The sequence below is a fragment of the Notothenia rossii genome (assembly GCF_949606895.1).
Source record: "Notothenia rossii genome assembly, chromosome: 11".
Classification (NCBI taxonomy): Eukaryota; Metazoa; Chordata; class Actinopteri; order Perciformes; family Nototheniidae; genus Notothenia; species Notothenia rossii.
Window position 1 is genome coordinate 48103460 of NC_136910.1, and position 14234 is coordinate 48117693.

At 39.9% G+C, this 14234-nt stretch overlaps 1 protein-coding gene across 1 annotated transcript in view; it reads left to right on the forward strand.

Moving 5' to 3' along the window:
• Positions 1 to 14234, forward strand: part of LOC307024787 (matrix metalloproteinase-17-like) — an 80373-nt gene that overhangs the window by 48115 nt on the left and 18024 nt on the right. The window contains exons 2-4 of the mRNA XM_079659185.1: positions 646 to 778; positions 1843 to 1978; positions 13858 to 14144. Coding sequence (XP_079515311.1) covers positions 646 to 778; positions 1843 to 1978; positions 13858 to 14144 — 556 coding nt within the window. The remainder of the gene's footprint in view (positions 1 to 645; positions 779 to 1842; positions 1979 to 13857; positions 14145 to 14234) is intronic.

Consider the following 14234-nt stretch of genomic DNA (forward strand, 5'->3'; position numbering starts at 1 on the left):
AAAAATGTCTACTCTGGCCATGAGTTGCTTCATCCTTCCTAATCCTTACACAACTTTTAGCTCAGATAAAACTTAAGAATGCAGTTCATACCTGATGCAGAATATTGAATTGGTCAAATTCAAATATTGTATTTTATGTTACTTGATGCTTGTATGATTAATTTGGCAATGTCAGTGTAATAGCAGACCACCAGCAGGTGTTTCTAATAATGTTGGAGTAATGTAAGAATAAGCCATAAGGAGTCAGCCGAGATGTACAATACGTTAACAAAATGCCGCCATTATAAATCTTATTAGTTGCACCTGTGATTTCCCTTTTCCCTTTATGACATGTAAAAATACCTGCTATTGGTTCTGTTCTGTGTGTGTTCGAGAAGTTATAGGGCTTTCACATTGTGCTTACTGTGCGTTTTATTTCAAGGACATAATATGTGAACACACTCTTGCTTAAGACATCAAGCACTCGCAAAACGTGAATGTACAAATGTGCCTGAACACACAGTATAAGCAGACGGTAAACATGAACAGTATCTGCAGACAGTAAAAATGAACAGGTGTCAGACCTTCTCAGCAGCTTGAGATACTTGGAGTCCTTGACATGCCTGGGAATACTCTTGAACTCTGTGTCTGCTCTTCCCCTTCCAGGACTGGCTGAGTAAGTTTGGCTACCTCCCGCCCCCTGACCCAGTGACTGGTCAGCTTCAGACCAAGGAGGCCCTGACCAATGCCATCAAAGCCATGCAGAAGTACGGAGGGCTGAAGGAGACCGGAGTCTTAGGTATGTGGACGTGTGTGCGATGGCAGTGAAAGGGAACAATTATGTAAACTATAAGAGAGTGAATTTCACATTTACAGAAAATATAAGATACACCCTACAACTGAAGTGACAAAAACACCAAAGAAATGCCTCTACGAAAAGTGCTGAGTCAATCATTTTGACACAACCGCCATTGAACATTAGAAAGATGAAATTACCTTCAGCTCTTTTTTGTATTGGATTCCATTTGATTGAACATATGTCTACACACGCCTCAACACACGGTATAAACATAAACCATACTTGCTGTCACACACACGATAGTATGACAGCACTGCATGCTATGTGATTGATAATAGTGTTGTAAAACAGAATAACAGATTATTGATTACTAAACCCTCCGCCATTCCCCTGCACACATCATTCGTCACACATACAGTACATGCTCTCAGCCTAACTCACACACAGCAATTTCTTTCCTATAGACAGTATTATCATACACACTCCATCGCACATACACGACTGTATAGGGTTGAAAGCCTGATACTGTGTGTGTGTGTGTGTGTGTGTGTGTGTGTGTGTGTGTGTGTGTGTGTGTGTGTGTGTGTGTGTGTGTGTGTGTGTGTGTGTGTGTGTGTGTGTGTGTGTGTGTGTGTGTGTGTGTGTGTGTGTGTGTGTGTGTGTGTGTGTGTGTGTGTGTGTGTGTGTGTGTGTGTGTGTGTGTGTGTGTGTGTGTGTGTGTGTGGCCGGCCCCAACAGTAGTTTTGTGAGAGGGAGTGTGATGGTGCATGTGAGAGCGTATCGTGCACATCATATATGATTTATGGCCCTAGCGGACACTCATAACCTCCTGCCCATGCACATATGTATGCAAATGAGCGCACAGAGTATGAGTTACAGCTCCTGAAGCAGTCATTTGCCAACAGATGTTGCGGTGTCAATGTGTTGAATTCATGTGTACAAGTTACTACCCGTAATAAAACTGAAGTAGGAAAAGTTATATTGGGCTGTGTTATATTCTTATAAGGTATATGTAATGTTCCTCCATTAGTCCGTACCTTAATTACCTCTCCTCTCCTCAACAGACCAAGCCACACTGGGCCTAATGAAAACACCCAGATGTTCCCTGCCAGATGTGTCTGAGGTGGAGGGGACAATGCGCCGTAGGAAACGAGACGTAAACCCCCAGAACAAATGGAGTAAGAGGCATCTATCCTGGAGGTAGGGTTTAATGAAATACACAAACTTCTAGACACTAAGTTACACCGGAATATAAAAGATGTATATGTCAAGATCATTCACAATCAAATATTTGAGACACGGTAAATGTGTCCAGTTCGTCTCGCTTGGCTGGAGGAAATCATGAACCTGATATTAGTGTTTGTGCTTCGGTGTCAGATAGCCAAGCTTAACATCATTGTTTTTGGTCCATCTCTGTACATCACATTAGTGCAGTAAATGGAGCTAGGAGTCATAAACCATCACATCTCCCCCATTATCTCTTCCATCTGTGCACCCTTTGGTAGATTAGATTAGCTGGCTCTTCCTCCAGGTGGAAATCTTTTGGTTTCTGGATCAATTTTGGCTCCGAGGAAGATCATGAAATGCATGGAATGGTTTTCGCAAACAGACGGTAATTGCATCTCCGGGTCTTTGCCGTTCCACTCCAACACCGAGTCGTTTGCATGATTCCTGAAGATAAAAGGTTTCGTCACAGAGTCATTGTGCAGTTTTTAAATGATGTAGTCATGTTAAGTGCAGCTGGACGATCTGTCAGGGATACAGCTTAGTGTTAGGTAGCAGAGGAAGAGGCAGTGAAACATATGTTCTCCTGATTCACACACGCTAACTGGGGTGACTCAATGAGATGATCTAAGCTGGTGTGTTGGCCAGCCGTGTGAAAAGCATGTAAGCGCTTTGAGCACCAGGAAAAGAGCTTTATAAATGTAATGTATTATTATTATTATTATTATTATTATTATTATTATTATTATTATGTGTGTGCCCCTGTGGCTTAAGCATGGACTTTATAAAATAAGTGGATGTACCCTTCACGATATCAACAATTGGTTTATGGAATACTGTTTTAAAGCATCAAGTTTGGCAATTTACCATCACCATCTTAGTTTTTCAAAGCTGTGTAGTGTCAACTGTCAATCACCAAGTAGCCTCAGCCTAAGGCATACGCTGGTTTTTGCGCTTATTTTAATTAATCATCATGCTGCTTTAAAGAAGACTTGAAACCAGTGATTGAAACCATCATCTACGTTTTACAATGTTTACTATTGCAATATATCAACTGAGAAGTAGTGTAACTACTCATAGACTTCTATACAATCAGACTTATTTTTGCAACCATTGAGTTCTTCTGCTTTGCTTTCCAAATGTTGACACGTTGACTGAGTCCACTTTTGTTATAAACCCCATCCACATGAGGTTGGATACCCCATATTGTCCTTCTCCCTGTGTGTTAGAGCTGATGGTAAAGGGTCAGTGCTTCTAAGTCACAACATTGTCTCACCACTTTTGATCCATTCTCCCCAACGTTGTTGCTGATGAGAGGAGTCAGTGTTTAATTCACTTGTTTAACGTCCTGACCGAACAATTATTATCTGATTACCGCATTAAGCATTTGATCAGCATTCAGCTCCAATGGCTGTAGGCCGTAAATGAAAAACCAGTGACAGTTGACCTGTGTTTTAGAGTGCATTAAGGCCATTAAACTCAGCTCACACAGTGGCCATCGTGATTGTTCTCAAAATGTATCCAACATCAAGCACAGTTATTTTAACTCGCATTACACATTGGTTGCTTTGCCAGTATCAGATAGAAGTAAAGTTTATAATTACCCTTGAAAAAAAGATGGAGAATGTTATGATTACACCTTAGGAAAGCTAACAGCTGCAGTATGTATAACATTTTCTGCATTAAAAAATAATTTGTGATAATTACCACTGCAACATTTGATGCTTCCCTTCAAAACACAAAATGTTGCTGTCCCATTTCTTTGTTGTATACTTAGTCTGTTATTACACACTCCTGTCTACCCTCTTTTTTCTAGACTGTGAGTTTTTAAATCGCTTTAATTTAGATGAGAAGCAGCGTGTTCACTGCTGCTGACAGGTCAGCGTGGCATCTCAGCTCAGTGGTGTGTTGCTTTGCCGAGAGCTGAAGTGTGTGTGCCTGACAGCAGGAACACAATATAACCGACAGGTGTCAAAGTCGCGGCTACGCTTTCAGAATGTGTGATGTTGAGATATTGTTTATCAGAAGCCAATTTGGTTTGCAAATGTAAAGACAGCGCTGAGAATGCATTTGACCGCAAATGAAAGGTGGCAGTAATCTGTAAGTACTAGTTAGACACGTAAGGCTTTTTTTCTGCCATTCCAGCCAAAGTTAAGTAGAGTAAGCTCACAGGCCTTTTGAGCCAAAGCAATCTGCAGAGGAGAGATGACCCAAGGAGGCTAATACATCTAAAGGTAGGGAAGAAGAGCCGCAAAATGAAGCGAGATGCGGCGGGAAAAGCAGGACATCAGGGCACTGGAGGATTGAAGAAACGGGTCGATAAGAAGGAGAGATGGGAAGGCTGAATGAGCACGAGGGAGTTGCGCTAGTTACTGCAAAAAAAGGAGAGAAAATAAAAAGCAGAACTCAGAGTGGGAGAAGATGCAGCAGAACGAGGAGGGCTGGTATACTGATTTAGAGAGAAACAAAAGGTGTATCAGTCAGTTTTTTGTTCCTGGTTTGCAGAAGTAACGGATCAGACTGTAAGAGGGATGAGTTCAGAGGGAATTACTTGTCACCTTGGGGCGGGATAGTTATGGCTTATTGTAACAAATTGCCTGGTGACTTTGTCCCCCGCGGCATTCCTTGTTGAAATAATCCCCCCTGCATCCTCCCACTGAAGGGCTTTCACTCAGAGATACAGACAATTCTTTGGGGTCGGGATGTGATTGTACGGGGGGTGGGGGGCTCTCGTGAGCTCTCAAATGACCTGGAAAACCGAGTGGCAGCGATCCAGCCTCACACTGCACCAAAGCTGAAGTGCAGACTCTACATCTGCTTCAGGGGAAACCAGCCTACACACACCGCTGTGAAGACCTGCTGCTTTATGACTGGAACATTTTGCTTTCTTCTCAACAATGGCCCTGTCCTACTCCAGCTTCTCTTCACCCTACGAAGTGCCCGACCGGTGTTGGAATAAGGCAGCCTGTCTCTTTATTCCACCTTTCTACTCTCAGCCCTCACATTTGTGTGCAAAGAAGCCAAGTTTTACTGGAGATTCGGGTATGAAGTACAGACCTCGTGTCCTTTGTAAATGAGTTTTTTTCTGCCTAAAACTCCTGCCAAGAAACAGATGGTACATTTAAAGTGCTTTTATTATAAACACTTGTGGATTATTTGTTGATTTCAGATTCAGTCACATGTTGAGACGTTGCCATATGGTGTGGTTTATCAATAGAGCAACATCGCAAAGCATTGATAATCCATACAGAATTGCAGCCTTGGGAGTGTTTGGTGTAATTCTATGAAAGCTTTTATCTAGTTTTATGTGTACAAATGTACTCCGCGTGCTTCTTTATCTGATATATATTTTGTATACTATTGTCTCATTTGTGAGGTAGTAAATCAACACTTGCACTCAAAACCATTCAGTGTTTTCACTCATTCAGGGTTTAGCACTTATTCCCTTTTATTGTATCCTAGGACTTTGTTCAGCTCCAAGGTTGCTGTATCGTTGAGGCCATGAAGAGAACACTTATATTCATCCGCGACAAATAATATTCCAAGGTATTGCCTTGTGTGTTCAAATATGTGTTATGTTAGCCACTCAAAAGGGACAACAGTTACACATATTTTACATCCTCAAATAATAAAAAGGCATTCACTGAGAAATGTATAGGTGTTTGCTCAACAGTAGAGACTTTGACCTTAGGGTGTCAGTCAGAACGTCCACATTCAGTTCTGTTTTTATTCTATCACCACAGCAAAGTATTTACAACAACTGATGCTGTGTGGAGTTCAAGGATGGGTGGTCCATAACAACAATAAATACAATTGTGAAAATAATTAGAGAAATCAGTTTACAATCTGTTGACAACATGGCGAGTGTAAATGTCTCATTATGTCAGAAATAAATGGTTTTACTCAGAAACATGCGCAACTCACACCACTTGGATGCATTGAAGTGCGCTTTGAGCTCCGTCTGCCCTACACCTATTTCTTATTAACTGCTCATTTCTATGGACTTATAGCAATTCACCAGTGAAGGGCCCTTTGACAACATTTACAGTAACAGCCTTTACATTTTCACTTTCTAGAGGTGTGTTGAAGCAGCACCAGGATTACTTTGACATGATATTTCACAATAGAATCTGTGATGGCAAAACAAATGTGCCGACAGATCTTGCAAGGATGGTTTCATAAACATTATCTGTCCGATAAGATGTGAAACGTCCTACAGTATAAGCTCACATTCCCAATATTGCTGTGATCAGAATCTGTACTCCCCGCAGCCATTTTATTTACATAATATCTAGACGGTTTATTAAGTGGACATAATGTAATTATAAACAATTCAACTCATATCATCACAGCCATTATCTCGGCTGTTGGGAACTTTATCTCACTCGTTTCCAGTGCAATAGAAATGCAGCCCATTGAAAGGGTCATCGTTTTGTGTATTATTGTTATTTAATGCCCATTCTTCCTGCCCCTCAATGAGCATCATTTTTTTTTGGTTTATTTTGTAGGGAGGAACATTTGTATGTGTGAAATACAGGCATTCATTTGGCCAAATAATGCACTACTGATTTACAGGTAAAGATATTTGTCTCCAACACCTGAGTTTATATTCATTTAATAACTTTTTTAATTGAAGACCAGCTTTTTAGATCTGAGAAATTAAGTCAAACACTTTCAATAAATCAACTGAAACAAGCTATACCGTGCTCCAAAAGTAGTTTATTTCTTTCAAATTTAAAATATAAGATTTTACCCAAATTCTGAATGACTGTTGGCATTGCTTTTGTTAAAGACTCAAATGTTTACAATAATGCGATTTAACTTCTTTCTTTTTTTCTTTTTATTCTTTTTTTATTTGGGGTCACATTATAGTACAAGTACAGTTTTTCAAATCATATATTTTTAGAGACCCGAAAGTGACAAATAAAATAGCAAACAAAATTAGTCAAAGTAAAATAAAAACGAAAAAGTGCACAGGGGTTGTTTGAAATAGCAAATGTCTACACATGTACATATGCATACATATCAACATATATATATATATATATATATATATATATATATATATATATATATATATATATATACAGTGTTTCCCCTAGGTTTACTGCCTTGGCAGGGTGCTGCTCGGGTACCCCGAAAAATGTTTTCGAGGCACCCAGATTTTTTTTATCATCTGGAGCAAAGAGAGGAGCTATGGATTATTGTTATTGATATTGTACAGTAACAAAGTATTTGTACATTAAAAAGTAATAAAGTACAGAGTTACACTGTACATTATTACTTTAATTCAAACTGTATTCCCTTCTTATCATGTAGCCTACACTTCTTCCTTTCATTGATACATTTAAATCACCTGACTACAGCATATAACATACCTGCTGCAACCCTGTGCTGCTGCTGCTGCGGAGCCCCGCCCTTCAGAAACAGAGCGGAGGGAGAATGTGAATACGCAAGGCTGTGGACACTGAAACATGCACATTGGATAAATAACATAGGCGTTTAGTTTATTTAATAAAAGAGCACATGTTCAATGTGAAAAGTGACCGTAGATAGATTACTTCAGTTGCAATTTGGTGCTATATATATATATATATATATATATATATATATATTTTTTTTTTAAATATATATATATTTTTTTAAAAACACCTTGAATTTCAGGCAGGGCGAGGGGCTCCGTTGGCAGGGCGCAGCGCCCCGCCAAGACAATGGTAGGGGAAACACTGTGTATATATATATATATATATATATATATATATATATATATATATATATATATATATATATATATACATTCAATACACATACACATTTATACATATACATTCAATCGGTGTATAGAAACAGTCAAACAAGGGATGGTCGTCTTTGGGATATGTAAATTCTCCACTTTTTCCATATTTCTTCAAATGTGTTTTCCTGAAGCCTCATTGAGAAGGTGATTCTTTCCATAACATAGATTTCATGGATTTTGTCGTACCAGTTTTCAAGAGAAGGGATATCCGCTTTGAGACATTTTCTAGTTATTGCTTTTTTTGCTGCAACAGTAAGAATTCCAAATAATTGTTTTGTTTTGGAGTTTATGGGGAATGAATGTACAAGCCCATTTAACTTCTTTCATATACATTTCTTCCAGTAAAAAGTGAAGAAGCACAATCAGAGACATTTTTGCTTTATTTATTTATTTTAGATTCAACTGAAGTTCAGTAATTAGAACGTCCCTTTGGTTTAAACGGATGAAAATAATTATGCAAGATTACAAAAATATGAATTAATGTTGTTGTAGTTATCAAAGACTAAGTTGAAAGTAAGTTGGGGTGTATTATTTTTAGGTATTTTATGCGTAGATTCATCATCATATTTTATTCTAGCTTCCTCTCATCCCTTCTTCATCCCCATCACCCTTCAACAATGTCCCTTTCTCTTTCATCTCTTTCTTTCCTCCTGCTTTTCCTCCTTTTCCATCCTCTGTCAGTCAAGCACCATGGCGAAAGATTCACAGCCTTCCCAGGACTGCCTGCTCAGTAATGTCAGGCTGTGCTTTGATGTAAGCACTTCTTTATGGGGGTATTATATTTGATTGATGTGGAAACCTCTGACAGTACTCTCGGTTCTCAGATATTTATTTGTAAGTCAATGATGCACACACTCAGTAGCTCTGCTGCTGCTAAACAGCCCTCAGCCACTGAGCCAGCGATGACTCCTGCTTTATGCCGCAGCCAAACACTCTTACATCTGCACTTTTGTCCTCCTAACTCTGCTGGCTCGTGTGCTTATCACTTTCTAAATGCTAATCAGTCACGGCCATGAATTTTGAGTAAAATAAACATTCACAGCATGATCGCTCACCCATTGGCTTTGATCAGTTTAGTCATTTAGAGCTGAGTGCAGAAAACCATGGAATGATATGACCAGGGACTATAAGTCAGTTTTTATTCTGACTTTCACTTTCTTGCTGGGTGTTATACAAACAGATCAACATCACATACAGTTCTGTAAGTGAAATAGTAAGAATGCACTTGGCTTAGCTTAGCATAAAGACTGGAAGAAGAGGGGAAAAGGTAGATTGAGGCCCCTATCAAACCATAGACCCTCTGTTCCTATACCCCATCTACTGGCATCACAATAGGGAAGAAATCAGCCTGCCTTATGCTTTACTGTATGATTGACTCCTTAGGCTACTTGTGACATTGACAAGCATTGCAACGCCTTGGAATGAAAAGTTGAGAATTATGTTATTTAGGGATGTAACGATATTGCGGTATCGTGATAAATAAACGTCCCAATACCGTTGTGAGACTGACAAAATCTACCGCGATTTAAAAAAGATTGTAAACACTTTTTTTTTTTTAAACCTTTAATTAACCAGGTGGTCCCATTGAGATCATCGATCTCTTTTTCAAGAGAGACCTGTCCAACATGGCAGCAAGTAGGTTACAACATGAACATAAAACAACAGAACACAAAAGGACACAGGGCTACATGTACATACCTAGAGACATTGACAAGTACCAACAATCACCTCGCCCTGTCAATAAGCCTCACCTTCTTGGCAAAAACTGTATTGTTTTTGAAGTGGTTGAGAGACAATGCACAGTTTGGCCCACTGCTGTCACCCATGGCCAAAGCATATCTCTCTGTCCCACTGAGGTGGCGTTAGACTTTTTCGCTGTCCGTCCTATTGACAGACAGGTTCGTAAAAATATCCGTCATAATCCATAGTACTAGTAGGTACAAAAACACTGGTTTTCCAGTCTGTTACTGTCACTTTTTATATATTTTTTCTTTATTATTTAAAATCGCGATAAATACCGTACCGTGGACTTCTTATCGCGATATTATCGTACCATGAGTTTTTGTTATCGTTGTTACATCCCTAATGTTATTTAATTTGTGCGCGTCTAAAACCTGTTAGAGAATCGTACCATGCAATGTGAGTGGGATTACCAATGCTCACTTAGTCATATGTATTTCTTGTTCTTTTGAACTGCACAAAAACGGACTTTTTGACCTGATGGAGTGGATTACTAGATTGTTGTTATGTACAGTGAGGTTGCCAGGCAACTAATGGAGATTTCAGGAAGCCAGAACACATAATTGTATTTACTCGGGTCAAACAATTTTTTTAGGTAGACTGCAAAGGTTGAGATTATACATTGGATGGATTTTGCAGCCAGACTTTTGACCACAATTTTAAATAAGGCCGTATACTAAATATCCACAAAGATATTTTATTACTAAAAGGATAAATGAATGTTCAATTTTAATTTATCTGCTCAGTCCAACCCTAGTTCTTAGACAGGAGGAAAACTAAAACATGAATAAAAAATACACTGATGTTTACTTCAGGGCAAACTGTTTAATTAACACCAGATCTTACTGCAGTCGGTTCCTTGATGTAAACATAATCACTAAGGTTGTTAAAACCAAGGTAAGATTGACAAACTGACAAGGACCCAGACAGGCTCCTTGAGGTCAACCACATGTTAAGGAGGCACACCAGGGATATGATATCTGGTTTATTTATGCATCCATTGTCCATCCCGTGTAAACACAAGCAGTTCCCCAGTGGTCCTCAGTTCATCTGCGATGCAAGGCAGGAGTGTTCTGACCTTGGCGCTTCTTCCTACAGTAACATACACACAGGCAGGCTGTCCCACATAATGGATGCACATAAATACTCGCACAGTGACAAAACCATGCACTCTGACTCTCAATCTTTTCTCATATCAACATTCTCCCCAACGCACACATGCGCAAACACACAGGCGTACATAATGAGCCACCCTCGCCCGTCTGAATTAGGCCTAATAAGCAGGTGGATTGTCTGTGGAGTTCGAGCTATTTGTAGTGACCTTGGCTAACTGTGGTTTGCAGCGAGTGTTCAGAGATTTGGGAAGGATGAATAATTGGATTGTGTGGGCACACTTTTTGTGAGCAAGTCAACACAATAAACAAATTCCCCTCACTGCACACCACAGGTCTCTCAACAGAATCGCTCATCTGAATAGTATTTAAAGTGTCTAGCTGCATACATTATCATCTTTGCAGGTCTCCCTTGTAAATGAGATCGATGATCTCAAGGGACTAATCTGTCTAAATAAAGGTTTGAAATGAAATGAAATGAAAATCTTAATGATGCAAAGCTCCATTTGAAACTACGGCCACCTTATCGCTTCAAGCTAACGTTGCTAATACCCGCCCATGTGTTTAGTGACAACGTGTTGACGTAAACACATTTGCTAATGAATACATTAATTAGCTGCACTAATGACCTCATTCGCATCAATGGGTGTGTTAAAGACATCGTGGTAACGAGAGAACCGGCAGCTCAAGTGTTGACAGCAAGGAAGAGCAGGACAAAAATAAACGCTAATGTCGGCACTATGTAGGCTGGCGAGCAACCAAAATGACCATGAACGGATTATAATGAAGACAATTGTTACGGTTGCTGTTTCTGTCTGCTCGTTAATGTGTCTGGGATTGTTTGCAGCTGTGTGCGTGTGTGTGTGTGATATGTAAATGAGCTGTGTGGTTGCCCCGATGTCATTGGCTGTCATCTCCTGGTCCGCCTCTGAAGATGGTGATTGGATTGACGTCATCCAATCGCAGTGCACAGCCGGCGCACACCTGCTGGGGAGGAGTACAAAGGCTGGGCACAACTGACACGGCTCTGTTGAGGAACAGACGCCTCTCGCTATTTGCTCGTCGTTCTGTGTTTAACTTGTGTGGTCTTATTGATTGTGATACATTCTGTTAACAGGGGTTAATTCGTATGTGCTTAGTGTCGTTTTGATTTATGTGTTTAGAGTGGTGTGTTCAGTTACCCTATTTAGCTGTGCTTTCTTGCAGCCTTCTTTCGTTAAGTGTTCAGTGATTTCAGGTGTGTAAATAGGCTCACTTTTGAGAGTCCTCCCTTAGTTTGGTTGCCTATTTAAACTTGTGCCCTTGTGGCCTCTTGTTTGTTATGTAAACCGGTGTTGTGGTAATTTTTTTGTTACAGGCTGCTTGCCTGCCATTTTGTTTACCAGCTGTTTAAAATAAACCGCTTATAATTATACCAATTCCAATCTGGTTGTGTTGCTTCCCTCTGGTTCCCCTAGCTCAGAAGGGAACGTAATAACAATGAAGTGACATTTTGCTTTTTATCATTAAAATCCAATACATCTCCTCTACATTACTGTTTTTATAAATTCAATCAAGCAGTGATGAAAGAGAACACAACTGACTCAAGATAAAACAAGTCAGAATTAGCTTACTTGCTTTGAGAAGCGATTCAAAAGATTATGGAGATCTCGCTGAGCTCTTCTGGCAGGTGTTCAGAGGTTTGACTTTGACAGTAAAGGTCCGGTTATCCTCAGCTACAAGCAGAGTTATTGGACCAGCTGCTGCTCCGGCACATCTGGGGATGAAAGGTTTGAAATGGAGCTGGTGGCAAAGGTTATCATACACTACACGTTGAAATCCTTTTCTATTAAAAATCGATGGGTGGACAAACCTTCTGAATAGGTCTCAATGCAAATGTATCATGTCAGTAGAGCTTAAAGTAAAATCAAACATATTGTCAGGTGGAGTTCAGGGTGACCTGGAACATAAAGAGGAATTTTGGCAGACTTTGTGCACTAAATAGGGCTTGTTTGCTAAAGTTGTTCGGTCAGGTTGGCAGCTGTTCATTTGATCTTGTTGATAGGAAATGACCCCTTTTTGTTTTGGACATGCAACACCTTGCTTTGTACATTAGCAGCCTGTTAAACTACTGAGAAGGCTGAGGTCTAATAGTGTTTTATTGCTGGTTAAATCCTGTGGTGTCATCAGCATAACGATGTAAATCTGTAATGATCTGCAGCAGCAGCAGCAGCCGCAGTTATTTAGCACCAAGGAATAAAGAAGTTATCACATCAGAGCTGTGTTAAAGCAGCTGTCCGCGACTGGGTACGAGTCTCATTTCTACAGCAATAAATGAATGTTTGTGTAAAAGTAATGGAAAGGCCACAGGAGTTCAGTTCCTGCCTGGGCTCTGGTGCAGATGAGGATTTGATATTTGTTCTACTGGTGTGTTTTCTATATATAAGACATTTATGACATTAAACAGTCTATACAGTTTATGGCTTTAATATATTTGATTTGACCTTTTTCTTAACAAACAAAAGAGAAAGTTAGAAAGAACCATTTATTCTAAGTAAAAGCTGCTTTGATGAGCCAGAGTGTTGTGTTTTAGGCCACGTTATCATAGCTGCACTTAAAGTCAGAAAATGTGTCTTTTTGTTTTAACACTTTTCCAAAAGAATTGTTTTTTTTGCAGTAAGGATTGAGATTCAGGATTTTATTAGTCCTTTATCATATTTTAGTTTTTCCAGTTAAGATTGGATAATGTAACTAAGGATAGCAAATTAAACAGCACTTAAAAAGTTACAAAGTTGAAACCAAATTTCTGAATGCTTGAGAGTACTTATCAAATGTACTGTGAGGGCTCGAGACCAACGACATGATGTGACCTGGCCATTATGACCTGTCTTAAGTATGAACAAGTATTAAGAATGCAGTAACAGGGGATTGTATTACATAGGATTTATGTGTGTTTTTAATTTTACCGTGGAATTAAATTGCTATCAAGAAACGAGAACAATATTTCTGGTACTGTCACATCCCTTAATGTGTCTGAAAGAGACTTCTAAAAGGTTTGGCTGATTCCGCTCTGGTGTGAAATGTTATCTATTAAAAAGGCGAGAACTGCCACAAGGCTTTCTGGGGAAATAAACCCAACACACCTGAGATCTGAAAAACGGCTCCTAATAATCCCTATTTGTTGAGTCCTTCTTTAACATATTCCCTGTGTCCCCTTCTTCTCTCAGAGTGAGGACCTTCCCTAAGGACTCTGCCTTGCTGGGCAGGGACACGGTTCGAGCCCTGATGTATTACGCCCTGAAGGTCTGGAGTGACATCGCGCCGCTAAACTTCCACGAGGTGGCCGGCAGCGATGCGGACATTCAGATAGACTTCACTAAGGCCGACCACAACGATGGATACCCCTTTGACGGGCCAGGGGGCACCGTGGCACACGCATTTTTCCCCGGGGAGAGGTTCACAGCTGGAGATACACACTTTGACGATGACGAGGCCTGGACCTTCAGATCTCCAGGTGAGGAACTTAAACGTATTACATTCATTAGAATCAAAAGGAGGGTGGAAGGATGATAAGGAAGAATCAATTTGGACGAATATTCCAGGA